At 44.6% G+C, this 27486-nt stretch overlaps 2 protein-coding genes across 8 annotated transcripts in view; one reads left to right on the top strand and one right to left on the bottom strand.

The window, feature by feature from the left end:
• Positions 1–1621: 1621 nt before the first annotated feature.
• On the bottom strand, positions 1622–8971 carry YIPF5 (Yip1 domain family member 5). 3 transcript variants are annotated; one of them, XM_042790415.1, is made up of 6 exons: positions 8882–8971; positions 8228–8338; positions 6497–6669; positions 5088–5233; positions 2905–3086; positions 1622–2254 (listed from the first exon to the last, which is right to left on the bottom strand). In XM_042790415.1, the coding sequence occupies exons 2-6, from the start codon at positions 8326–8328 to the stop codon at positions 2092–2094; spliced, it is 765 nt and encodes a 254-aa protein (XP_042646349.1). In that variant the 5' UTR covers positions 8329–8338; positions 8882–8971; the 3' UTR covers positions 1622–2091. The 3 variants fall into 3 exon arrangements, with proteins under 3 accessions (XP_042646349.1, XP_032861907.1, XP_032861909.1); XM_033006016.2 differs by lacking the exon at positions 8882–8971 and adding an exon at positions 8673–8687; XM_033006018.2 differs by lacking the exons at positions 8228–8338; positions 8882–8971 and adding an exon at positions 8013–8221.
• An 86-nt stretch (positions 8972–9057) lies between these two features.
• KCTD16 (potassium channel tetramerization domain containing 16) overlaps positions 9058–27486 on the top strand; it is an 84194-nt gene continuing 65765 nt past the window's right edge. The window contains exons 1-3 of one of the 5 annotated variants that reach the window (XM_042790353.1): positions 9058–10128; positions 14531–14602; positions 17943–19079. In XM_042790353.1, the coding sequence (XP_042646287.1) occupies positions 18248–19079 (832 nt within the window). In that variant the 5' untranslated portion in view covers positions 9058–10128; positions 14531–14602; positions 17943–18247. Of the gene's footprint in view, positions 10129–14530; positions 14603–16823; positions 17670–17942; positions 19080–27486 lie in introns of those variants that run through there. The other 4 variants (XM_042790357.1, XM_042790354.1, XM_042790356.1 and 1 more) reach the window with 4 other exon arrangements.

The following is a 27486-nucleotide window of genomic DNA, read 5'->3' as shown; positions in this document are numbered from 1 at the left end:
GAACCCAACGCGCTCAAGAAAGTTTGTGAGCTTTTATACTTACTAGAACAATTCTGTATTTAATTAGGCCTCATTAGTAATCACTGTAATTTACCTGCACAAACACAGGATATCATGCTCCATCAGCAGGTAATGTTCTTCATTAAAAGGAATAAGAACTTTGTGCACCGGGGCAGATACGGTCTACTAACCCAAAGAAATCAGAAGTACGAAGTACAGAGTAAAACATTTTGCTAAATAAAATCAACTCACCTTTTTATTTAGGATAACTTGTAATGACTTAAAGTAGAAAATTACTTGAGCTTTTGAATTTGCTTCTAGAAGGAAATAGAATTTTTTTGTGTGTCTGAGTTTTAAAATTCATTGTAACAGCCAGTTACAGTACCTAATGCAACTCAGAACAGTTGTGTGCACCAGGGTTTGGTTCTTAAAGGATTTACACTCACGTGACACTTCCCACAACTCCCAGTGACACAAGCAAAAGCTGGCTCTGGCCGACAAAGGGCCTTGTCAGCAGCTTCTGGTGGCACTAGGAAGATGTGTTTAGGAGAACGTGCAGAACTAAGGGATGAGCGAATAAAAATGTGCACTGAGCCTTTGCAATTATTCATTCACTACGATCCAAGTTCTCCTCTGACGATGCATTTGCACATCGAGCCTTACCAGAAGGTGTTAACGTGACACATCTGACCGGTGAGTGATTCAGCTCCTGAAGTCTACTGCTAGATCATTCCATGGACGTGAGAGATGAACATCAGACTAACTCCTGTGGTAAATTCAATGAAATTAAATCCTTTGGATTAAATTGCTGAAGAAGTGGTAGTTATAAAGCAGCACTTCGTTAGAGCTTTTCCAGTTCCAAGGCAGGGGCAAGGAATTACTATCTACATAAGTAACCCCCTTCCCAGTATGAGTTAAAATATGTCTGTATCCTTTTCTTCCTTTAAGAATTAGCAAGTGCCTATGTGAAGAACAAATTTTGCCTTCCCACTTCTGACACTTGTAAGACTTCTTGTGACTAACATCACGAACTAGACTATACTTCTCACGTAAGATTAAGTATTTGTAACTGAAGCAAATGCTAAATCCACTAACTGAATACTGTTTTAAATATGATCTTCCTTCACTACTGAAGTTTCTATTTCAGTAACTGCGCTCCATTAAAAAGGAAATTAGAAAAATCAAGCACTTTTCAAAATCTAAGGAAAATTTAATCAATATGCCTTAAATTATTTTACAGTAACTACAATACTGACAAGCATAACATCTTCAAAATGGTGTTTTTCTTGGAAGTACTGCAAAAGAGATTACTCTTCATCTACTTGTATGTGCACCATTAAGAAAAGAAATTCTAGCTGCAGTCATCTTCAGAAATCCAAGTTAACATATAGCTACTTAGACATCCAAATGCATTCATATTTCAAGTGTCACAGAATTACAGATCCCTTTAAGCATCTGTTTTCTAATTCATAGTTTAAGTATCTTAAATCCTGAAATACTATCATATCAAATGAACCAATAAATGAGATCAAATAGTATATTTGTTAAAATATAGAAAATACTCTAATTGCTTGTGTTCATTTGTGCATTTTGCTTTTCATTAGAGGGGACAGGAAACAGGTTCCTTATTACTGCAGATTTATTCAAAGAGTACCCCACATCCATGGCATCTGCAGTATCATTAACTTTTTCAGGTAAAAATCTATCAATTTATAACTGCAACCCTTCTCCCTCCCTCACTCCCCTTAAAAAAAAAGAAAAACCCACCAAACAAAAAACACAACCCTCAAATAAGCAACCAAAAGTCACTTTTCTAAAGGTAGAGGAATGGGAAAGAAATTACATTAACCTGATAAGCATGAACAGTTATTAAAGCTATAGACACCTCAGGTCAATTGAAAACAGTATTCAAAGTCCTAAAAAAGTGAACACGAGACATTTGTTTTCATTGTTCCAGATGACTGAAAACAGGTCTAAGTTTTGTGATAGCAACACTATACAGTTGTTTGCAGCTGTTTCTGGTCCAACTAAATGTTCCAAGTTGCTGTTTTTATTTTGGCCCACTGGAGTCCAACAGTTTGGACAGTCTATTCAAAACACAGAAATGAGAGCAAAGACTCCATACAATAAAGCACAGGGGTATGCTACTAGAAGCTGCTGTCCTTCCATTGCTAAGGCAGAAATAAAGATTTTGGAAGCAGAAAAACTGCACCAGGCAATGATTCCAGCCGTGAGAATAATCCCCATCATTCCCCTGTAAAGACAGAAATAAAAAGAGCATTCATGTAAGACTTGTGTAGATATGCTTATAGGAGTCATAACTGGACTCCTCCTAAAACCTTTCACAGACTTGAAGATTAATTTCTGCTTTTATCTTTCACTGGAACTACTTCATTTAAAAGTCATGACTTCAGAATGATATTATTCAATTATGATAGCATAAAACCCCTCAAAATTAACTTTCTGCACACGAAACATAAAGGCAGTGAGTAAAGTAACTATAGTGAGTTCTGTCTTTTCAGTCCCTAATTTCATACAGCCCTGAGGAATCACACTGATTTTCTTCTGTTTGTCGAATTCAAATTTGCATCTTAAACTAGAATTAATTTTAGACTTTACAGGTACTGAGATTTTTCAGATTCAAAGCTGACTGAAAACAAATTTGATATTGTTATTTGAGTCTATGTATTTAAAGCTATCAATTGACTTATAGATGAAACCACTATTCACCTATCTTTCATCCAGTAAATACCTCAAGACTTGATATTTATGTTTTTACAAATTCCTGTCATATTCAAATTACACGCAGCTTCATCAATGATTATGAAAATTCCTTTTAATAACTTCCTTCACCATCTCATAGGAGAGGAATTTATTACCAAATTATAAAGTTTATGTACTTACTGCAACGAAAATACAATTGCGAAAGTGGAAAGTAGGATCATTGGAAGGAGACAATATCCGAGGACACTGGTGACGCAGCCAAAGGAGACACCCGTGATGCTCATTAAGTTCAGGAGGCAAAACATCCCTAAACACCCGATTGCACTTATTCCGTACACATAACCGAACTGAATTTTACCACCCTGAAAGCCAAGCAGAGTAATGCCTGTTAGCGACCAGAACAAGTAACGCAGGGCTAAGCAAGGAATGTTTACAGCGTATCTTCATTCTCTCCCTTTTCCCCCCATCCCCAATTCCTACACTCAAATTCAACATGCAGTATTTCCCCACAATCCGAATTCCAGGATATATTTTCTGTATATTCTAGGCACCCAAGAGGCACATTTATCCCAACTTTACCTATCCTGATGAATAGATTCTGACTGAATTGATATTCTTTGATCTGAGCTGCAAAAGTCTGTGCATCCTTTCAGGTTTAATCAACTAACTTCTTATGCCGACTAATTACTTGCAATAATAATCTTTACAGAGCTAGTGTATAAAGATCAAAAAAATTGTACTTCAGGAACTTCTTCACAAATTCAGAGCTAAAGCCCTTTAATTTGTGACAGACTCCACAAAGTTATAGCACAACGTAAATCCTAAAACATTCCCAGGAGCAGGTGAAGCGGAGCTGCAAAGCACTGTGTATGAACGGCAGAATGAACTCGTGTAGATTTTAAAATCAGAATTTTGCTTACTAGCAAGAATGCAGACAGCGTACAGCTGTTATTTCGAAGCGTATGTATCCCGCACCATCATCTGTTTTTCCAAGATGAGACTGACACTTCCCTTACAACATCTATCAAACTGCACACTCTGCGCCCTGGGGCCCTCCCGAGGACGAGGGTGCAGCTTCGAGATCTGTCTCCCCCTACTAAGCTCCAAACTAAGTTTGTTTATAACCCAGCTTTCTTCTTCCTCAAGTGTTACAGAAAACATTTCTGCTTTAATCTTTTTGCTGGGCTAAGCTTGTTTTCTTTCACTACACTTGATATATTTTAAAAAAAGAAAAGCACACAGGAGAAAGTAATAATTTCTTAGGAAAAAAACATACAAATTTATCTATTATAAGCATGTTCATTAATTCTACTGGTCTAGTTTCCATAAAGGTTACTTATAAAAGTAGGCTTAAAGTCCCCTTGGTACCAAAACACTGCATTCTAAGCGTCACAGCAATGTGACATTGTAGGCAAAAACTAAATGCAGTGGTTGAAGGCAGAGGAAAAAAAACTGATTAAAAATACTGAAGTTTTCAATGATGAGGAAAACTGTTTGCTGCTACTGTCATTTCATAATTGACACTTTTGAGTCATTAAAGCACAGTCTTATTTCAATTAAACTAAACTGAAAAAAACACCAGGCTTCAACAGCTGCTGACCTATTAAGAAGTATAAACAATGTGAAAGCAGGTTTACTTTAGAAGTGTTTTACGAGGCTGACTCTTGACACTGAAAGTCATGCCTAATGTATCAGTGCTTATGAAATCACTTTTTACACTTGAATTTTGAGTTTCCTTGCCTCGAGTATCAGTAAAGAACAAGGAATAAAGAGAACGGAGCAAAGAAATACAATGAAACAAAACAGAGAAATGGACTCAAATATTAAACACAATAAGAGCTAAAAAATAAACTCCAAAATGATGAAATAAATATTCCAGTATTTAATGTGTCCACTGTTCTGATTCCTGGTAAGACAGAAGATAACAGAGACACTGCAAAAAGACAGGGTATGATTCTGAAAGTAAAACTTCTCAATCTATAAAAAAAACCCCAAACAGGTAAAAATCTGAGAACACAGGTCATGCCCATACTTGTGACAAAAGGGAGCCATATTCCTCAAAAGCAAAGTATGAAAAGAAATATAAATTACATTGAAATAATTGCAGCACAAAAGCCAAGCACAAAGTCTTAGATCCAAACTCCACTGAAGTTAAACGAGAGTGAACTCATTAATTTTAATCAATGGCGTGTGAAGCCCCAGCTCCTCCTCCACATAGCTACAAATTCTTGGTGAGGATGTGCTTTTTTGCCCTCCATGCCAAGAAGTCACTTCCAATAAACCTATAGGTAACTTGGCTTTTTTCCCAGTGTTTCCAAGAATATCAATGCACAAACAGTAATATTTTGCAATCAATATCTTACCAGTAATAATGTGGCTCCAAAAGCTAGACAGAAGACCACTGGTCCAGCCAAATCAGTCTCATTCATGATGCTGCCATCTGCTACTTTTAATGGGTGTAGCACTGTTAGTGTCTTCTGCCAGATGTGGTCGAAGTTGATCCCCAGTTCTGTAAGTTATGAAAAGAATCATGCATATTTATTCAATATTTTTCCCTTCCTGTTGCCCCCATTTGCTTCATTCAGTTTTCCCTGCCTCTCCACTTTTAAATCTCCTGCAGATACCATCCTATAGGGACCAGAGAATTAAGTCATTCCACCTTTCCTCAAGCTGCCCCCCCAGATTCCACATCTCAGATGCTTGGAAGAGACAAGGTGGTTTCTAAAGGACCACGTAAGAGCAGAAGCGCAGTGTCCTGGGTCAGCCCAAAAGTTAATTTAGCCCAGTGCCCTGTCCCTGGAAGTGGCCAAAGGCGGGTACACATGAAAGAGTAAAGCACAGAGCATGCAGATTCCCCAAGTCTCCCATGACTGGTGGCTCAAGGATTTCTAATTCAAAGTAGTTTCTCTGGACTTAATTACCCTCAGTGAATTTCTCTTTCACAAACCAGCCACTAAGCCCACCAAAAAACCCACCCACGCCTTTTCACACTCAGTGTCTCATGACAAGGAGATGCACAGCTCCCTCCACCTAGGTACAATTTCAGGTCCCCAGCCACACAGTTTGGCCACAGTTGTGCGTGACAACCTCACTATGAATGCAGTTACTATCTGCTCACCTCAGGCCCTGGGATGCAGCTATGTAAACAAAGCAATTTTTTGAAGAAAACAAACAAACAAAAAAACCACAGCAGGGTGGAAGATACCATGAATACCCATCTCTGAGCAGTAAGAGCAAGGCTTTCTTCAGTTGTCTGGTACTGAACGACGATGGCTACGAGATGGAAACTGAAACCATCGATCCAGACACTAACTACGGATCTGTTCTGGCACTCCGCACAGGCTGTAGTCTACAGGAATTTCTGCAGTGTTTAACATTCCTCTTTAGCAAAGAAATATTTCAGTTCCAACCAGAGAATCAACTGACACTAACTGCATCAATTAAATTGCCCAGTTTTTGTAAAGTAAAGTATTATTTGCAACAACAGAAATAAGTGTTTTGTCATAAGAGGTGTATGAAGTCAGGTTATCCATTCAATTGTCTCTTCCACAGAACAGCTGGTAGAAATCAATAGAGCACAGTTCTAAAACTGCAGAAGTTCACAAAAAACCATGTATTTCATATACCAAAATATAGTTAAGCAAAAAGGAAAATTAATGAGAATGTCAAATCAACCGTGCATTTTCAGGAGTAGGAAATACACACCCTGCTACTCAACTTATCCCCAAACTGGGAGGAGTTTTGGATTTTGGCCATAAAACATAAGTTATACCTTCTAATAGAGGCGGCTCATCCTCAAAACTACTTCCATAAAAAGACTGTGCTGAAGCTGGAGTGTATGTCTGCGTTGGCTGGTAAATCTGCCCTGTGTAAGGCTGCTGCTGCTGCATCATGTCTGGAGGGACAAATCCACTTTGTTGAGAGTATTCATAGTCTCCATACTGCCTACAAAGAACGAGAGCACATTATGGACAGATAACAACTTTTATTTTAAACACCTCCCTGCAAAAGCCAAGCTTATTTTCAGTAAATAAGTTGCAGAAAACAATCCTTCCTTCTTCTTTTTTGAAAAGTCTCATTAGATGATCCTCTACTCAGAGCTAAGTCTGTTAGTCATACAGCCACATTCATCAATTCAAACCTTTATAAACAATACTGCTAAGCTAAACAAGCTTATTCTTGCTAGATACACTAGTATTGCTGTTTGGTTTTAAGTCACAGGCCTGGAAAAATAAGCATTACCCAGTGACTGAATTACTACAGCAGGCTGTAGATCTGTAAGAGTAGGAAAATTTTACATCTCAAACTTATTAAAATCTTATCCATTAAGTACTACTGACAGCTCTCTTGATGCCAACGTTAATTTGCCATTTAAAATGTTTATTTCGAAACTCACTGTTACAGAACAGTTACTCATACCACCACTTTTGTTCCCCTCTATATTTCAAAAATGAGCATAGATAAAAACCCGGAAAGCCGCTTTTCTCTTCAACTTGGGCACCATGTGCATCGGGTAGCATTATGGCATATAAGAAAGCATTATGGTATGGACATTAAACACATTATGACATCTACCTACAGAACATGACACAGGGAAAAAAAAAAAAAAGGGCAACTTTTCAGTTTTGCATTTCATGTATTCTCAACTATTTACTAACAAATCAATTCATACTGTCTTTGGAATATTATATTTTTTATGTGTATAAAAATATAGATTGCTACCTTCAAAAAAAGCCTCATCAAAGCTATCCTCTGCTCCTAAACAAACTCATAAATTACTCCTGCCACTAACCATTTCCAAGTCTGATTACAGAGATTTCAGTAAATGTCTCTAAAATATTTTTAAAAATACTAAGAATGAAGACCTGGAACTACTCCTCCTTTCTTTCTTTCCTTGTGTTAGTAGCGTTCAGCCTCATCACAGCCTGTAATCCTTCCCAGGACACAAACAGGATCTGCTCCATCCATCGCGGGGATGACAGAGGTCACGTAAGGGACCAGATCCCCGAGCCTGACGCAGGATTTCCCAGAAGCTGCCCTGACCTCGAAGCCTTTGCCACACTGCCCCACCGAAGCCCAGGAATCCCCACCAGCATGGCACGCTCACTTACGCGATGTTGCAACTAATTTGTACTCCCTGAGTGAACAACTGGAGATGGATTTACAGAACAACAATACTTTTCTCCCCAAAATGTGAAGACTGTTCATATCACTAAGATTACTCATATAATCTCTTTCAGTTTTCTAATCTTTGCCTTAAAATGTAGAAGGCAGAGTATTCAACATACAACTGCTTTAAATCTCCATTTATAGAATGTAGGTTATGCTCTCCATAAAACAGAGCAGCAGGAATTCATTTGCAGGCTGCAGCTGTTGGCTGAATTGCCAATCCTTTTCTGAACAAAGACTATCCCAGGAGTATCTCAGGTCAGGCCAAAGCAGCATGGCTGAATGGCTTTATGCGACACACATCACTCGGGTGCAAGAGGCATGCACAAGTTACTTGCTGTATGGTCTCCCACTGTAATCATAGGACTGTGTCTGGTCATCGATGCTGTAGCTGGTCTGGAAGAAGTCTGTGTTGAAGCTGTCAAACCCAGACATGGCAAATTATCTGCAAGAGAAAAGCGAGGCTCGCTCGGGTCTCCAAACCCACCCGGGAGGCAGCACCTTGGAGAGGCCGAGCGGCTCTGCCCATCCAGCCCTCCCTCAGCTCCCCTGAGCTCCGGGACTGCCCCAGGGCTTCCCCTCGCTCGGGGGTTCCCCCTCGCAGGGAAGGGGCGAGAGCGAGGGCCTGAGGAGGCAGCGGGTGGCCCCCCAACACAGGGACCCCCACCCACAGCGCCCCAACACAGCCCCGCCTGCAACCCCCGGCCCCCTCCCTCAACACAGGGGCACCTGCACCCCCAGCCCCACCTGTACCCTTCAGCCCCCCTTCACATCCACACCTGCACCCCCAGCCCCCTCCGCCCCCTCCCCAACACAACCCCCACAGCCCCCGCCTCCCCCCTTCACAGCCCCCCCCCCCGCACAGCCACAACCACACCCGCAACCCCCGGCTCCCCAACCCAGCCCTAGCTGCACCCCCAGCCCCACCTGCACCCCTGCCCCTCCCACCACAGCACAACCCCCTCCCCCCGGACCAGCCCAGCCCCACCTGCACCCCGAGCCCGGCCCTGCACCCGCCGCCGCGGCCCCTGCGACGTGTCACCCGGCGGCGCCAGCACTTCCGGGGGCAAGGGGGCCGCGCCTGCGCACAGCGCGCTGGGCGGAACGCCCCCCCCACGGGGCATGCGCCGCCTCTTGCCCCGCCCCCGGACTGCGTGACGACGACGCCGCGACGCGGGGAGGGGAAAGGCAAGATGGCGATGCAGCGCGGAATGGTGGCGGCTGTGGGCCGCTCCCCGCGCCGCTGCCGGCGTTTGGCGGCTTCGGGCTCGTCCCGCGGGACGGCTTGGTCACCCCTCGCGGTTGGGGGGGTCGCGCAGCCCCCCGCGAGACGGAAGCTGGCCGCCTTCCCACTCTTGTCAAACCTTTCTCTTATAACAGGCTTAGACTGGTTTCTGTCTCCCGTTGTTTTACCTAAAATCTGAGGAGAAGCGAAACATTGGCTTTTAAGTACATGCAGACAATAATCTTCTATCCATATTTCGCTCAGCGTTAAAATACTAGAAGTCGGTAACTTCTTTTACTGCTTTGCTATTTTGCTTTTTTACTTCATCTTACATGCGGAGGGTCGGGTGCCCCAGCTGTGAAATGGGAGGACTGGTGCTGAGTGACTGGGAGGTGAAGCTGCAAGGCACCATCTCACTGGTGATTGTTAACTTATTTTTACTGTTCTCTCCCACTCCAGCCACCAATGATATGTAAACAAACAAACAAAAAAAAATTATGTTCGTAAATCTTTGCACCACTGTTTCTCAGCCTGGAGAAACCCAGTGGGGAAATCTTGCTGCGGTCATGCAGAACAGATGTAGTGGTGTAAGAAACTTCACAGGAAAGCTGAGCTTTTCTTCAGGAGATGCAGCAACACACAACGCCTGGGCTCTGGTGATGACAGCAACAGCCCCACATTCCTCCAGTCTCTTGTCACTGCTGCATTTGCAATTCATTCGTGATCAGGCAGGAAGACCTGCTGGGGAGCGAGGAGAGGCTGAATTTGGTGGGACCAGGAGAGATGGTGGCTGGGGCCTGGTCTCGGTCTGGCTCTCCCCGACCACGACATCAGCATCAGCCCCGATCGTTCGGGGCATCGGAACACGTCGTGACGCTGCACCCCGAGTGAGTGACATGCTGACTTTCAGAGCCACCTCCTGAAGTAAAGCACAGAGGGTCTCGGGCTGATGGTGTCCCCAGGTTCCCCGTGTCTGCTGATGCTCAGCAGCGTCATCTGCTTTTAGCCAGGTGCAAAATTCTGGTTTCACTACAGTTTATATATGTGGGTAACATCAGAAGGGTTTCAGTAAGGTTTAGTATTAATGCGTTTGAGGTCACAGAGGAATTTAATACTAAGCAACTTTTTAATTGTCAAAAATCTCTTTCTCTCCAGGATTTTTTCCTATTATTCATCAGAAGAAATGGTATTGTGAATCCTTGTATAAATGTGGAGTAGAGAAGGGATAAAATGCCATTCGCAAGATTCAGACAGAATTCTTGTTGACATCAATGGAAGGAAGAGAGTAGACTGTGGACCTAGAAATACTATTTTGCATAATGTTCATTTAAGGCTGTTTTTCTGTTTGTTTGTTTTTCTCAAGGCCACAGCTTAGTTACATGAAGTGGTTTTGCCTTCAAGTTTAGCACCTTGCCCCGTGATCTGTCTAGATCTCCTCCTAATGGGAACAGGGTGTGCTTTGTTCACTGCATGGATGGAAGAGTTTATGTCAAACTGCAGGTACTGAAGGCAATGGAGTAGGTGATGGTGCTGCTGAATGAAAAGTAAATAATTGCTGTAATTTAATATTAAACCTTCATACCTGTCACATGTCCACATTAAACAAAACTGATATTTTCCTGAGGCTAGACAAAAAAGTTTGTTGAGCCATGAATCTTCTTGTCTTTATTAAAGCCCAGTGTTAGCCTGTCCCTGACAAATAAGCTGCAGGACCTGGGAATACTGTGGAACTGAGAAAAAAAGAAGACTGGGACTGTGAAGACACGCTAATGCAAAGAAGCTCCCTTCCTTCACAGTCCTTTGTCAGTCATTCCATTCATCCTTTAGTTTCATCATTTGCTCCCTTTTTTTCAGGTAGGGCCAGGGGAAAAGGCTGTTAACTAGGATTTGGTTTTATACCTGCAGTCCTGGCACTGGGTGTAGGAAGGAGTGAGTGTGCATTGCTGACTCAGGTAGGCTTTGTGGCGGACAGGGCCCGGGAAAACCCGGCTGAGGTAGTTCAGCTGAAACTTCAGGATGAAATGAATTGTGATTGCCACTTTATCGTTGTCGCTGAATAAGTACATGGTAATGAGGTTTAGAAATACGTTAGCTGTGCACGCATAAACAGTTGCAATCCCATGCTTGATGTAGCATAGCTTCTCATATGCATGCTGGAACCAAACACTTGCCACTTGGGCACACATGCTTCTGCAAGCGTCACTCCCTGTTATGAAGTATGTATATGCTTTTCTTTCTTTTTTTTTTTTTTTTTTTAATTCAATTTGGCAGGACACAGTTACAGTTACTTTGTTACAAACTCTCATGTATGTAATCTTCTTCTAGTGAGATCACTGTATTTATCTTCTATTCCTGTTACAAGCCTCTCCTGTAAAAGGAATCTTATGTTGCAGTGTACACGCTATCTCCTGAGAACAGCCACCTAGAAAATATGTGCATTTGTAGAACTGAATGAAATAGCGGTGGGGGAATTGCAGCCATGGATAGTACAGAGATCAGTAACTGCGGTGTAAGGTTGTTCTGGCAAATGTATACTTTAGGTAAATTAGAAGGCTAAGAAGATTGCAGATTTCATTGAAGACCTGTGGAGTGTGCAGGCTACATCTGATGTTGATGACTTAGTGCCACTTTGCTGAACTGTGTGACTTGGTTGCAGTTCACCGAACATTAAAATGAGACCCAAATCCCAGGCAGTGGGCTGTGTAATTGTGATCTGCTGGTGAAATGCTCTTTGGCTAGAAATCTATTTGGATTTGCTTAGATTATTAGAATTTTCTGACAGTTTAGGTTGAGCTTTCATTAATTAATTCTCTCTGCACTAGGCTTCTCAACATCGCTTTAGCGTATCATCTCCTTCAGATTTGCAGGACAAGTTCCCACCTGTCTGTAGCAGTGTGTAGTCTGAGACAGGCCTCAAGGTTCAAGGGGAGGCAAGACATTGTGGCTACACAACTGCTTTGGCCCTGTGAGACTTGGAAAGGGTCTTCTGTGAACAGCCTCGCTCCCTGTGCCTAGAGGTACAACCTGGCAAGGCATCAAACATGGCCTGGTACACACTGTCCCTTCCTCAAGGGACTGGCTCTGGCTGCACCCAGGTTATCTGGGCAGAGGACCTGGCTTTGCAAGAGGCCTTGAAATGGCTCCAAGATGGGAAGAGTAAAGATACTCATAAAATTAGTACATGGACTGCACAGTGCTGACACCATAACAGTGCTACTGAGTGAGGACTGAACGTTGTTTTAGCTGTGACATTAGAAAGCATACTATAATTACACCAGTGTTAATAATGGGATGATTTGACCCAGACTGAGAAAGTATTCAGACAACTTTGGAAATGTTGGAGGAAGGGGAAAAGGAGGGGAGGAGGGAGTCTGGTGAGGTAGGTTTTGCAATGGCAGAACTTGTAAGAGAGAAAGGAAGTCATTTACAGAAGGGTGACTGAAAACTATGATTTTGTTTGAGTTTAATCCTTGGATGCTGATGTGAGTGCACGGGGTCTCTGATGCCCTGTACACGCTGAGCCCATTGAAGTGTCAGAGACCTCCAGGATTGTTTGTATAGCGGATTGCTTTGTTGAAGAGTGCCCATGAAATTCTAAAGGATTTGTCAGTGTTGGATATACCAAGTCTTGGTCAGACTGTTATCTGATGTACAACAATTGTTATCTAAATCGGTGGAACATGATTCCCTCTTACTGTCAGTTTTTGAAAACCTAGAACCGTGTGTGATGGATTTGCCTTGGATTTGGAGTTTGACAGAAGGAGCACAGAGGTTTTTTTGAGAAGCTGTGCCCACACTCTGTATCTTACATGATGGGAAAAAAATGTTGTCGCATGTCTTCTATTTGAATTGTCTGTCTTGCACTGTGGCCATGCTCACATGCTGAGCAGCTGTGAAAGCTATTCTTCCCCTTTACCTTTTTTTTTTTTTGATGAAAATACATTATGCACTTGAGTTATGAATAAAAGATCAAGGGCAAATCTGTATAATGCTTTACTATGTACTTGTTAATAAATCCTATGTTATGGCACTTGTGCTCTTTTGCTAGCAGATCCTTTTCTTAGGGAGATTCTGCCATTTTAGTGTTTCTTTATGCTTTTTCTTCAAAGTAGAAGATTTGTTAGGGCTTCTTATTCACATATACTGCTGGATTTCAGCAGATGAGATTTTCACTGTATGTAATTCGCACTGCTGGATCAGTGGATAACGTGTTACTTTAGCTCAGTATCATACTTTTCCTGCCAGCTCAGTTCCTGGGAGCTCAGTTTCTAGAGTTACCTGAGTGATGTGAAGACCACTCCACTCTAGGAGTGATATACTCCCTTTAGAAAAGTGTCTGGGTTAAAGGTCTGTAACTGCAGGAGCCCGGCATTTATTCCTACCAGGGCTCTGTTCCCGTTCTTTGCTATGGCTTGAGATGGGATTGGAAGTCTTGTCTGGAAGCGCTGGCATCTGCCTACAGGACACAGTGCCTGCTTCTCCATGAGGCCTCCAGCCCTTTACGTCGCTCTGACAATAAGCCAGAATTGGGCCTATGGCATCTGCCAGGGCCGGGCATTTCTGTTTTTCTTTGCCACCCTTCTCAGAAACTGCACTCCTCTCTGGCTTGAGGGACCTTTGCCCTGGCGAAACGTTGCGTTGGCTTGGTATTTAGATAGTCTGCCAAGGAGCACTGAATGTCACAGGCTATGTGGCTGAAGGATCCTTGGGTGGCCCCTTGAAGTAATTTCTGAATCAAAGTGTAAGTCTAGAACTGGAAGTACTGGTTTTCTTTCTTCCTTTTTTATTTTAACTATTGTGTGTAAAAATCACCCAGAGTGATGAAAGTTCCCATGTGTCTTTTTAGCTGAAATCTTCTGTCCAAAATCCAACTTAGTTATTATTTTCTTCCCAGAATCACTCCTTCACTTGCTGCTACTTTCAATTGCTGCTTCTCTGGGTGCCTTGAAGTTCTGCATGGTGTTGCTAAATGCTGATAAACAGCTTCGACATTTCTCATTATGTGTGGGCGACTTGATTCGTATTTATAGCTTGTGTATTCACACCGCAGTTTGTAAGGTGATATGTGTACATACCATTGCTACTACAGACCTAGCTGAATACTACCCTTTCTCTCTAACATTCATTGCTGCTTCTTTTAAGACACCTTTTTTTAGCACCAACAGAATTTGATGAAGTCAGTTGTCCCATGATTTTCTGAAAGTAGGAATGCTAATTTAGCACTCTGACATAAGGAATGACCTCAAACCCGGGAATGATGTCACATCATTAGTACATTGGGTTTAAGCCTAGCTCTGCTGTGACTTTTGGAACATACACTAAAGCTTGGGCTAAATTTTCCCCTAGCTGTATTGAAGGTTATGTAGGCATCTGTTAAAAGTGGAACATGCTTCATCCTTTTCCCTTTGACAGATGCTGCTTTTCTTTCCCATCAGAACTGGAGCTGCTTTTAAAATGATCTGCGCTGGTTCTGCAGCTGAATAGGTAAGAACCTTAGTGTGGCCCTGACACATACTTTACATTTAGGTCACCAGTGTATTCGGCCCAGATTTTCAAGCTTCACTCTTCTCAGGCTGCATTTTGATGGACTTTGCCAATGCCTTGTCTTTAGCTGGGAAGCATTCTGTGATGCTTTTACTACTGAAGTCATTTCATCAAAGGAAATGATATTATGTTACAGTAAAGTGATTGGAACATCCTGCATAAAGAAATAAAAGCAGGTGTTGAATTTCATTTATTATTTGAAAAGTGCAGATGCATTTCTAAAGCCGTTGTGATTAAAATTCTAAGATTTTTGTTCTTTTCAAAGGGCAATTCTGATTATAATTTTTCAAAAAGACTTGGAGCTTAATATCTCTGTATTCGCTAATCACATGGTATCCATGTCGGAATGCTTCACAGAAGCTTGTCAGGAATCACAATTTTTTGTAAGACTCTTGTCACCGTGCCATTCACTAAGCGCCTGCACATCGGACTTACTGTGTTGTCTCCTGTTGGCCCCCAAAACTTCCACCCAGGTGATCTTTCTCCTCCTGCCTTGGTGGTTTGGGTCTTATTCACACTGCATGATCACAAAAGGCTTCAGTGCTTGTTTGAACAAGATCAGTTTTTACTGGGGGGAGTGAATTGATTCTTCAAGCTCTGTGAGGATGGCATCACTGGCCTTATGGAAAGTGATTTAAATATTATTACAGCATATTAACTAACAATAATAACTAACATATTTGGAAAAGCTGATGCAATACTGCTTGCTTTGAGCAGGGGCGGCACTAACGAGCTTAAATCCCAAAGGAAGCTATCAGTTCATCTGACTGGTCATGCAGATGTAAAAACCTGTATGCAGTGACTGTACCAGACTCTTGAAAAAGTCATGAAGACATCTAAGTTAACATGTTCTCACATCACACCTTTAAATCCCCCTTGTAAGCATTAAGGAGCACTTGGCGAGCACTTTGTCAGCTCATCTCCCAGAACCACAAGGGAAGATGCACAATACTTTGGCTTTTCTCTTTCTGAGATACAGTGAGCATTCTCCATAGTAGTACCAGATTCTGCTGGTCTGAAAATTAGAAATCAGATCCAGGAGAATCAGAACCTTGGCTCGGGAGCCCAGAGGTTGCTTCAGAATTAATGAAATTAAGGTAAAAATCAAGAGTTTGATTAACTATTCAGCCCTCAGATTTGAATTTGAAAAGTCTCTTAGTATACAAATTAATGAATTTCTACCTTAGCCTAAAAATTGTATTTTAGCATGTTGTGTTAACTGTTCTGTTTTTTAAATTATGACCATGTTTTCAGAAGGATCTCACTGAAGTATCTGCAACTTCAGTGCAGCCAGCAAAAACTACCTGTGCAGGGTGACTTCCTCACGCAAAGATTTCACTCTAAAGCATCCCCTCCAGGTTCTGGTTAATGTTTGAGTAAAAGGCTTTATTTTATCATATGTTTATCGTTCTGAGTAGTCTATTTTTGCCCAGAACTGATGCATGCTAGACGCAAAGCTGGACTTCCCTGTTACCGGTGCACGACCAGCTGTGAAATCGCTGCCGGCTGTGCATCGTGGCTGCGACCCGGTCAGCTATTTACGCAGCTTCGTGGCTTCATTTCATGTTTTGTGCCGTGCTTATCCAACCCGAGGCATGTGCTTAACGTCCCGCTGAGCGGGGCGGGCCGGGACTCTCCGATTTACCGCCCCGGAGCCCGCACGCAGCGGGGCAGCCGGCCGCGCCGCGACCCCCCCGCTCCCCCGGGACCCTCCGGCTTCTTCTCGCCCGGAGCAGCCGGGACGATCCTGCGCGATCGCGCCCGCGGACGCGAGGTGGCGGTGCCGGCGCGCCCACGGCCGCGGGGGAGCGCGGGGCGGACGCGGAGCCGCGGCCGCTGCTCCCCCCCCACCCCCCGGTTAATAAAGTCGGTGCGGGACCGCTCCTGCCACGCCGAGCCTCCTTCGGGGTGCCACCTCCTCCCTCCCGCGCCCCGGATCACCTCACTGCCGGCTCCTGCCCTTCCTGGGTCGCTGCTGGGGGAGATGAGGAGCGCCAGCAGCGTGACAAACCCACGGTCCTGCTTGAACGCCACGGGCGGGCGTGGCGGGAGCCCCCACCCGCCGGGCGCTCCCACCCTGCCCGCCCGCCTCGCCGGCTGAACGCCCCGCCGTGCCTGCGCGGAGCCGGGAAAGGCACGTTTCGGCGGGCGGGCGGGCGGGGCCGGGGCGCTGCCGGTTGGCGGGGGACGGAGAGGAACGGAGCGGGAGGAACTTTACCCCAGCTCGAGCGGAGCGGGCGGCGGCCCCGGCCCCGGCGCTGTCGGCGCTGCGGGCGCTGTCCGCGGTGCTGACCCCGGCGCTGTCCGCGGTGCTGACCCCCGGCGCTGTCCGCGGTGCTGACCCCGGCGGGGGGCCCATCCCGCCCCGACTCCTTTAAGATGATGCAATCGGCATCGCCCTCCGCGCTCCCGGCTCCGCGCCGCTGAGCAGAGCCGCGCAGCGCGGCGCAGGGGGGCGCGGGAGCGGCCCCCCCCTCCCCCGGGCCCGGCGGGGCGGAGGGGAACGGGGCGGCCCCGCAGCGCCCCGGCCCCGGCGGGGCCATGGCTGAGCCGCCGGCTGCGCTGCGCGGGTGGCTGCGGCCGCGGGAGCCGCCGGAGCCCGCCAGCCCTTAGCGCAGGCTGCGGGGTTTCTGCAAGTCATCTGAGCCAGCCGAAACGCGCTCCCCTGCCCCGCTCTCACAGAGCCCCGGCAGATTTATCCAAGGGGTTTGTTGCATTTTTGGGGGTTTTTTGGTCTTTTTTTTATTTTTATTATTTTTTTTTTCCTTCTCCCCCATTGTGCTGTATGTATCGGTTTCTCTCATCACCTGCCACGGTTAACTTTCCTGTGACTCCATTTAACTCTTGAGATCTACATGGATGTTGCTAAGAGCACTTTTCTTGCCTTTGCTGTCCTTTGCTGGGATTGGATTTCATGCTAACTGGACTTTGTGTGGCTGTATGTGTGTTCTGAGTGTCTTGAAATTTTGCTTTCCTTTACAAGAGCTATGCATTAATTGTAACCAAGGTAAGACTCACTGTTCTTGTTCCCTCATGTGCATGTCTAAATTAGATGTTTCTTTAAACATGAAGTATGTATTTTCTTTTAAACAGTGGAGTCATATGTAGTCCTTCCATTGATTACTACTTGTGAAAAAGAAGCGTAGAACTTGCAAAAAAAATAGACCTATTTAGCAGGAGATCTAGCTTGGCTTCTAAACTGATCTGCTTTTTCTCTGTTGCAGCTTCTGTGATGCTTAAAGGAATAATTTGTGTCTTGTTTTGTTTTCCCTTTTGACAGACCTGTGAATGACCATAGGCTTGGCTTGACCTTGATTTTGATGGCTTTGTTGGAAGATCTAACGACGTGATTGCATTTCATGAAGTGATTGCTCTCCAGTCGCTATGGCTTAGGTTACAAGCCACTTCTGCCACTCTGTCACTCATGGACAATTCAGATTTTTTTTTAAACAAACCTTCTGGCTATTTTTCTTTTCTCACTTCCCCTTTCCCCCGTTTCTCCTTAATGTTGGGAGCCTTGTTCTACACTTTGATGTGATTGATAGTCCTGCTGCTTCGTGCTGCTGAATTCTGTTTTAAAGTACAATGGCTCTGAGTGGCAACTGCAGGACTTACCTTCCTTCTCGAGAGCAGGGGACTGGGCTGCACTCCTTCCCAGAGGTAGTGGAGCTAAACGTGGGCGGCCAGGTTTACTTCACTCGCCACTCCACCTTGGTTGGCACCCCACACTCCCTGCTATGGAAAATGTTCACCCCAAAGAGAGACACAGCCAACGATCTGGCCAAGGACTCCAAGGGAAGATTCTTCATCGACAGAGATGGTTTCCTTTTCCGCTATATTCTGGACTATCTCAGGGACAAGCAAGTGGTTCTGCCTGACCACTTCCCAGAGAAGGGAAGGCTCAAGAGGGAGGCTGAGTACTTCCAGCTCCCAGACTTGGTCAAACTCCTGACTCCTGATGACAACAAGCAAAGCCCCGATGATTATTGCCACAGTGACTATGAAGAGGTCTCCCAAGGCAGTGACACGAGAATATGCCCACCCTCATCGCTCTTACCGCCTGATCGGAAGTGGGGATTCATTACCATCGGGTACCGGGGGTCGTGCACTATTGGCAGGGAGAGCCAAGCAGATGCCAAATTCAGGAGGGTCCCAAGGATTTTGGTTTGCGGAAGGATTGCTCTGGTCAAAGAGGTCTTTGGAGAAAGTTTGAATGAAAGCAGAGACCCAGACAGGGCTCCAGAAAGATACACCTCCAGGTTTTATCTCAAGTTCAAGCACCTGGAGAGGGCTTTCGACATGTTGTCCGAGTGTGGATTCCACATGGTGGCCTGTAACTCCTCGGTAACAGCTTCCTTTGTCAACCAATACACAGACGACAAGGTCTGGTCCAGCTACACAGAATATGTCTTCTACCGTAAGTACAAGACAGTTCTGAAGGAAATGTAGCTACCCGTTTTAAGCTGCTCTCTTCTGTTGACTGTACAATTCTCAGAGCACAAAGAGTGCAAATTTCCTTGTGCTGCTGCAGACTAAGGCTTTAGATCTAGAGGGATGCGCTTCAGTTTAAGCTTTCAAAATGTAAAGCAAGGCTGAACTCAATGGCTTGGTCTTGGCTAGGTGGCAGCACAGACTGCCAAAAGCTCCCCACCCCCGTGGCTGAAGGCTGCTGCTGTCTCTGGCTGTGTAAATCAGCCATCTGACTGCCTTGCACGCTTCCCGAATACGTGCAGGATGAAATACGAGCCTTGCAAACACACTGCAGATTTAATTACAGAAAATCTTCAAATGGGATTCAGTTTACAAAGGTAATAGCTGCTTGATAATAGTCAAGCAGAGTCAGCCAAGCCATCTGTCAACAAACCTGACACACTTACACACAGGGAAGGGAAAACAAAATCCTGTCCCCCTGGCTGCTTTTCAATAGGGGGCCTTCTCGGAGCCAGCTGATGTGCTCTGGAACGAGGGCTCAGAGCGGAGAGAGGCAAGTTGCTGTGCCTTGTTATGCAACGTGCCCATGAAAACCAAACTACCCTCATAATGAGAAGTACCTGCCCTGCTTACCGCAATCACATCGGCTCACATACTGTTGTGGTGATTTTAGCTGATGGCTGTAGCAGGCTCATTAACTTTCTAAGCTGATATTCAGGTAGAGGCACCGTTACCAATGGTAACACGAGGGTAATTTTGATTCTATAATTCTGCATCAGAAAATCATTCCACAGCTGCTGTGCTCAAATATTTGAGAGGTTCATGAGGCTGTTTTCCTCCATTTTCATTTCAAAAGGGTGAAGGATGGAACATTTCCCCAGGAAAGCCCATTTGTAGCAGCAGGCTGTAGCCAGCTGCTGCTTCGGGCAGCGGGGTTCAGAGAAGGCTGACGCGGCACTGGCAGAGCTGCTGGGCTGCGTGCAGCGCCTTTGGTTAGCCGGCTCAGCAGCGCGGAGAGCTGACAAAAGTTGTAGATGAAAGATGTCTCAGGAAGTGAATAGTTTGCGTGTAATACTGCATCCAGCGCCATCTACTCTTGTGTCTGGGCTCAACAGGCAGCCCTAATCTGCTTATGTAATGATGCTTAAGTTAGCACCCTGAAAAGCCATCCGTATTTTTGACATGCATAGATTTACTTCAAATTAGTTTTCTAGCTGGATTTCTTAGCAAAATAGTACTAAGGTCATGGATCCGCTTATATTCCGACAGGGATGGATGATTTCTATTACTAGGCTTCTTCTGTTTGAAATCGTAGTGTCTTGTACAAGGTATAGGAGGAGAATTAATGTAGTAAAGGAATGGATTAGAATAAATTGTGTTTGCATTTATATTTAAAATCAGAAAAAAATATAAACTCCTTATCGGTACAATGGTTTGATAACTGAAGAGAGGACGAATGTAGGTTTTGCATGAATTAGCCAACACAGACTCCTGATTTTCATATTACTCAAATTTTTGCCTTCAAGGATTGCTCATTGCTTCTACATCACTACAGCCAAGATGAGAGGTACCATAGAAATTTTGGGGAGTGAAAGTCTATAGCAGGTGTCACAAAATCTTCTCACCAGTGCAGGGAAAGCCTGATCCAATTAAAGTTCCTGGAAAGACTCTTGGGCAGTTTGACAGCCTTTGCATTTGGCTCCTGTCAGTTTTGTGGGGGTTTGACACTGACACAGTTTCAGAGATGGATTTTTCAAAGGGTCCTTCCCTAGGTTAAAGCTAAAGCAACGACCGCGATGCCAAATCACTCTCTTTTATCTTGATCCAAATGGTTCTGTTACACTCGGTGCCATTTGCTGCTTGCCACAAGAGAGCTGGTGCTAGTCCCCTGGCCACAGTCTTGGGCTTGGCTGCAGCCCACCAGCCCGAAGCAGCCACGGTGCCTGCAGGATTCACCTGGAGCAAAAGATGCCCCCTTACAAATTTCCTGAAGTCATTTCATTTGAAACTTTGAGGAACAATAAAATTGGCATCTGGCTTTCTAGTGGAACATTACAACTTCTCTGCAGCTGCTTAGCCATAATTATTTAATTAGAAGCTGCCAACTGTGTCTATATAAGCATTAATTCATCGAGCTGTTGTGATCAGGTTAATGGGCCTAAACATGGGAGGTGTCTAATACAACTGGTTAGGCAGATACAGAGGTGGTCTTCACAGAGCTGCTTAGTAGCTCCTGTGAAAAGCACCGTTGGAGGGACTCTTCAGAGCTGGGAGAGAATCCGTATTTCCGAAAGAGGAAGAATAGAGGGAAGAAAATTTTTTTGATGCACCAGATACATTGTATGCTCCAAATACTACTCAGAAGGTACATGCCTGTGGTTGGCACAAAGATAAAGAACATTCTTCATGTGCAAATCCTTTTGAAAGTAGATCAGATGGACTAAAGGGGGTGTAAACTGTGCAGCTACTCACATGGGTACAGTGTGTGCTGTTAACGGAATTGCACGTTTAATATTGTATGATGTTTTCTCCCCTTGTTCAAATTTAGGTGCTATTAAGGCTAATGGGAGATTCATGTTCTCTGTGGAGGAGGTTTTCCCGAAATGCAGGGCACGCAGAAAGCTCTAGTACAGCAAACCTGCAGCTGTTCTGCTGAGTGGGTGGCAAGATGGGCTGCAAAGCCGGCACTCGGGATGACAGTGCAATCCTCGGAGCGCAGCTGGGCTCCACTCCAGTTTCAAACAGGCCGATGCAAAGGAGTGTTTGGAGACAGGCTGTGTTGGTACATTAGAGCCATCATTAAACAGTTCTTTGAAACACAGTTCCTGTGGCGTGAGTAGGCAGGAGTCACAGCCTGTCTCCTGCTCACAGGTAGAGTATGCGTTGAGGAAAGGAGATGAGGTTCTGCTCATGTATTTTTTTTCCCTCCAGTTTCTCTTACGTCAAAGACTTAAAATTTGATACTGGCTAAGGTAGGATTTCTAACGTGAACCATTTTGTGGTGTCCCCCCCATTGTTTTGATGATCTTGAAGTAAAACATCATCTCCAGACACTCTCATTTTTGAAGAGGGTGCTAGCCTGTGCTTGGATCTTAATTTTTAAATGTTTTCAACCTTTATGATGGGATGAATCAAAATGTGCACTTGAACATCTGGTAAATGTTGTGGTGGGGGTGAAGGGTGTTGAAGCATATGGGCTGGTTCAGCCTTTTGTAGCCTGGCCCTATTCCTGACTTTGCAGCAGCAGCAGCATGCTCTTTTTCACCACCACCCATAACCTACAAAACAGCTCTTTTTGCCTCGTTCCAATCTTGCAGCGTTGCCAGGACTGTGGGTGACAGCCCCACACGTGGATGTGATGAGTGCCAGAAGAGCAAAATAACAGGTTGGAAATGGAGAAGGCTTTAGCTTCAGACAGCAGCTCAGCAACAAGGCGGGCTGCAGGCATGTGTCTGCCGAGCAGCTGGGGTCCCAGTGGCATGGCAACGGGATGGGATGGGATGGGATGGGATGGGATGGGATGGGATGGGATGGGATGGGATGGGATGGGGAGAAACTGCATGTTGCTCTTGCCCCCCCAAACCCTGATGCCACGTCCATTCTCTCTCTGCTTGTCAGTGGCTGAGGCTGCAATAGGCTCTCAGAACAGTTCACACTACAGAGGGGAGATCTTGACCCCAATATATCACATCAAACCCCTTGCTTTTTCACTCATGGCTCCCTGCACAGCTGTGGGTAGCACCGACAAGGAGTGTGGTTGGCACCACAACGAGCAGGTTGCCCTCTGCTCAGCTGGAGCAATAAAGCAGGGGGAGAGGAGAACTGCTAGGCAAAAAGGAACAAATATAGAAGAAGTACAGATGGAGGTGAAGGAGAGAAAATTCACACACAATCTGGAGAGATAGAACTAGGGGAAAGATGGGGGTACTGACAACTACACCAAGACACAGTGAGGGAGAATTTGTTAGATATGTCAAGCCTTCAGTTTAACCCAAATGTTTTCCCGCAACAAGCAGGTGGAGCGGGGTTGACAAATGCTCCAAGTTCATTAGCAGAAAAGAATATGGGGATTTAGACAGATGACTGTTGCTGCCCTTCCTAAGGCTGTGTTTCAAACTCTGAGCAGGCATGAGAAAATCAGGACAATCAGTCTGATTTGCTTGAGCCTTGCCTTGCGCTGGCCACTTCACATCTGGAGCAGCTCAAGCACCTGCAGATGTTCAAAGGAAACTGTGAGGCGTTCCTGGCACTGTAGCTCTCAAAGACAAAAGTTAATTAGCGAGGCTCTTGCTGCTGAAGGACATGTGCTGCCTCTGCTCGCTCTAGGGACAGTTGTAAATTCTGGCCGCCTCACCTTACTTTTTCAAGAAGGTGCTGTCTGGGTGGGCTCTTCACTTGCTGGTAGGAGGCTGTTGTGCAGAGATGTTTGTGGAGAGGTTTCAGATATCCTGGGATAAACTGATGAATTCTCTGGAGTGGGGCTGTGCAGGAGGGAAGAGAAATGGCAAGCGATACCCCCTGCGAATGCGCTCTGATGGCCTTTCATTGGGCATGTATCTCTGGGATAATCCTGGTGTCCTTTATACAGGATGATCCATTTGGGATTAATGCAGCCAGCTGTGGCCCATCACGTGTATGTGTGAGTAGAGCTAAAAGATCCCGTACTGATGTACGTACCACTGACTCATAAATTAATTGTGTGGTAGAAATTTGACTGACGAAACTGAGTGTCTCACAGTGACACCTACAGCTGTGTTGTCAAACGGGTTAGATGGAGAAGAGGAATATCACCTATTTTCCCCTCTCTTTAAACTGATACTGTCATACGTTCCAGTAGTTGGTTCTGTCTGGTTTTAAATCAAAATGACCCAAAAGATAACAAAATAAAGTCTAATCCAACTAATAATGCAAGCTTCCTTTCCTATTGACAGGAGATGTTTTTGTTTCCAGGTAATTATTGTCATCATCATTGACTCTGGTCCATCTTGCCAAACAAAACTCTAGCAAGGATGATCATCTGCAGGTGGTGGGGCTGTAATCAGCCACGTCTGTTAGCATATTCATGTCAGAAGGACCTTGCTCCGAGCTTTTTGGTCAGACTTGAGTGACAGTTGATTTTTTTCCCAGTTTGTCATGACAGCCAGAAAAGCCTGCAGAGTGTTTGATTACAGTTATTTCATAGACGAAAATCACTATTATTTATTGGAAACCAATAGTGTCAAATCTGATTGTTAGATTAGTCTAAGAATCTCCAGTTCAATGTATAACCAAAGCAAAACTTGGCAAAAAAACTGGCTGGGTGTAGGGCTCAGAGTTCATTCTAACAGTGTATGAATAGAGATGATCAGGAACCAGCAAAGAAGGCTCCTGGGTACTGGGCTTTGTCTCTACCCAGTATTCACGGCACGGCGGGTTATTTGATAGCCCTTTGGATATGATCTTCATTGGCCTGAATGTTTGAGATAGATGTTTAGCATGACTGCACAGATCTGTTACCTTGCTGCTCCAAAATACCACTTGGGGATGCAAATGCTCCCTCTGTCACCTGCGCAGCAGCTAGACAGATTTCCTGCAAAGCAAAATCCTTACTCCTCCGTTCCGTGTCCATGGGGGCCTCTGCGGTGGAAGGGGCTCTGTGAGTTCAGGAGATAAAACCAACGCTGCGCGGAGGTTGCTGAGTGGGTTTTGAGCTGGTGTTTGCATCTTCCCACCCTTTCCAAGCTGTCGGGAGGGCTGCGTGCCCTTTGTGCAGTGCCAGTATTGGGGAGGCAATGGAAATACTGGGCTCACTGAAGTGGCCGGAGCTTCTGTGGCTGCGAGGCCAACAGGCATGGACAGGAGACAGAACATCACCTGGGAAGCTTGCATAGCTGCTGCTGCCCTGTGACCCAGAAAGAGAGAGGCTGTAATGACTAAAGGATTAACCAAGGAGGCTGGCTTATTAACCAAGGAGGGCTGGCATTTAGGGGGGGGAAAAAAAAAAAAAAATCAATGTATTTTAAACTGCAGTCTTGAACTGGATGTTTTCCAGGAACAGCACGCGTGAGGTCCCACAGCAGCCTTGCGGTAGACTGACTGATCAGAGGAGGTTTTGCTGTGGTGGAAGTAGATGTGTGCCAGTGAGACAGTCCCCGCTGGTGTCCCAGGGAGGTGGGGAAGTGGGGAATGTCCAGGCTGCTGCCCTGGGCCGGCGGAATCCCGCGGGGAGTGGACCAGTGTCCCGGGGCTGCTCTCTGCCGAGCAGCGTGCAGTGGCTTCCACCAGCCAGTTTTCTGCAGCTTTGTTCAGCCTGGTGAGGTCTGACCTTTTCTAAAGTTTGCTGAAATGTAGTTGTGGTTTTTACGAAAACAAAAACCAAAAGAGCAAAGGACTGTAAATAAGAAAACATACAACAGATATTTGCCATTCAATGAATATCAGCAACATATTGTATACACAGACAAACACTTCCTTGCAGCAGGTTGTTTTTTTTTCTTTCCAGACATCCTGGATTTGTTTAAATTTGTAACCACAATATTTTCTCAGTTTCTTCTCTTTTTTTTTCGGCTTTTCAAGTTCAAGGCTAACATACAGTAAATATGGAGACAAAAAAAAAATCTAAATTACATCTTTGCAAAGAGCAAGAGTAAGCTTTTATGAAACTTGCTCAAAACTGTAGTTTTTGTGAACGAAGAAAATAAACTGAAGTGAGTTAGAGTTGGTGGAATTGCTTAAATTGTCACTAAAGTGTAATGGTGAATGAGTTGGCCAGTCCAAAAGATCCTCCTCAAGTGATTTCCCCTTGCTACTTTCAGCAGATGTGCTCAAGTTAATACTGGAATACAGTAACACGTTGCTGCCATTATTAGGCCTCCTAAAGTTAACCCAAATGCTTAAAGAACATTGGAACTCGAGCTTCAAATCTGATGATGTGAGGGAGCGTGTTACTTTGATGATCTGGGAAGTGCTGAACTCCTGCAATGCCTTTTAAGTCCACAGACATTCAGGTCTGAATATGAATATGCAATATAAAAGCTTAGTGCATAAGATAATGTCTCCCTTCACTGGTCCAGTGTCGGGAGCTGGTGTTTATTTCTGTGCCAATGACCCTTACTAGGGCCTTCCTAAGAGCTTTGGCGTTTTCATTTGGAATGAATGTCCCTTGGTTTGATCTATGCTCGTAGGATCTGGGCAAATAAAATAGAGAATGGACAGCAGTACACTGGGCATCAGAGTAGTGTGTAGGCTGTTTTCCTTAGTTTCCCCAAATTAGCTTGTAATATTATTTTTCTAATAACGTTTAAAAGAAAGCAAGAAGTCTAGAATTGTGTGAATACTTTTTACATTTCAATAGCTGGGTATAAGGTTTGTTGGAATATCCATAAACATAAACTCTTCAATTAGAGCGTGATCCTGTTGGCCACTTCCTATTGACTATCAGTCATGTCAAATGCCTTTGCATCCATAAGCTGAGTGTTGGTGTGAGTACTCTGCAGCTCTAATAATTGGTTGGTCTGAGGAAGGTGGTTCATAAATCACTGGTGTTAAAAATTTTCCAGTGCCGCTTCTGAATCTACTAACAAAGTGATTAGCACTTTGTAGGAGCTCATTGATTAGCTGCTAAGGCAGCTAAAAAATTCCTCTGTTGAAAATATAGTGAAGAAAATCTTGGCCATCCTGGTTTGCAATCCATCTGAAAACCTCAAAACTAAACTCCTTTAAGTCTACACATAAAAATCTCTATATCTGTGCTCCAGACACAGGGCTCTGGAATTTGTTGGAAAAAGACCACAACACCCCCAAACCTTTAATTTCAAGCAGGAAAATGAAGCTGAGTTTTGGTATGTGCTTCTGGAGGAACAGAATCTTGCTGGAGGGAGCAGCAGCCCGAGGGATGCTCTCATCCTCGATCTGAGCTCGACTCCGGCTGGGAATGGAGACCCCGAGCTGCTCGTCGGGCATTAGTCTTTGGCCAGGGCTTGAAAGCCAAATTTAAAGAAAAAATTCTCTCTCTGAATATTTAGGAGGAGACTTATTTCAAGACTTGGTATTGAATTTCCATCAAACTGGATCAGAGCATATTTTTACACCAGAATTAAATCGGGCTGAAATAGAACCCAGTGAAACATGCTGATTTTGACTGAATTTTGCACTTTAAATATTCTCAAAGCCAAAAACTCAGAGCAAAGCTTGAGTGAGCAAAAAGAGAGCTTGAAAAAAAATGTTTATTTGGGCTCCTACAAAGGGAATTTTAATGATTTTTTCTCAGCTCAGCGTTTTCACTGGTTGTGTGGGAAAGTCCAATGTTTTGTTCCAGAAAGGACCAAAAGGATTGCAGAGCCTAATCCTGAGACTGGGAAGTGAAGATGGCTTTTTGCAAATTTACTATTTGCATGCTCATATGGCAATGTGAT

The sequence above is a fragment of the Tyto alba genome, unplaced genomic scaffold (genome assembly GCF_018691265.1).
Source record: "Tyto alba isolate M040663 unplaced genomic scaffold, T.alba_DEE_v4.0 Super-Scaffold_17, whole genome shotgun sequence".
Classification (NCBI taxonomy): domain Eukaryota; kingdom Metazoa; phylum Chordata; class Aves; order Strigiformes; family Tytonidae; genus Tyto; species Tyto alba.
The sequence above is the reverse complement of the archived record's forward strand: the minus strand, read 5'-3'. Positions and strand labels throughout refer to the sequence as shown.

Bases quoted from the DNA above. Each gene is read 5' to 3' on its own strand.
- YIPF5 (XM_042790415.1), bottom strand. From the start codon at position 8,328: ATGTCTGGGTTTGACAGCTTCAACACAGACTTCTTCCAGACCAGCTAC. The intron at 5,234-6,496 runs GTATAACTTATG...CATAACTTACAG, and splicing joins TGAGCCGCCTCTATTAGAAG to AACTGGGGATCAACTTCGAC. The intron at 3,087-5,087 runs GTAAGATATTGA...CTTGGCTTTCAG, and splicing joins TTGGAGCCACATTATTACTG to GGTGGTAAAATTCAGTTCGG.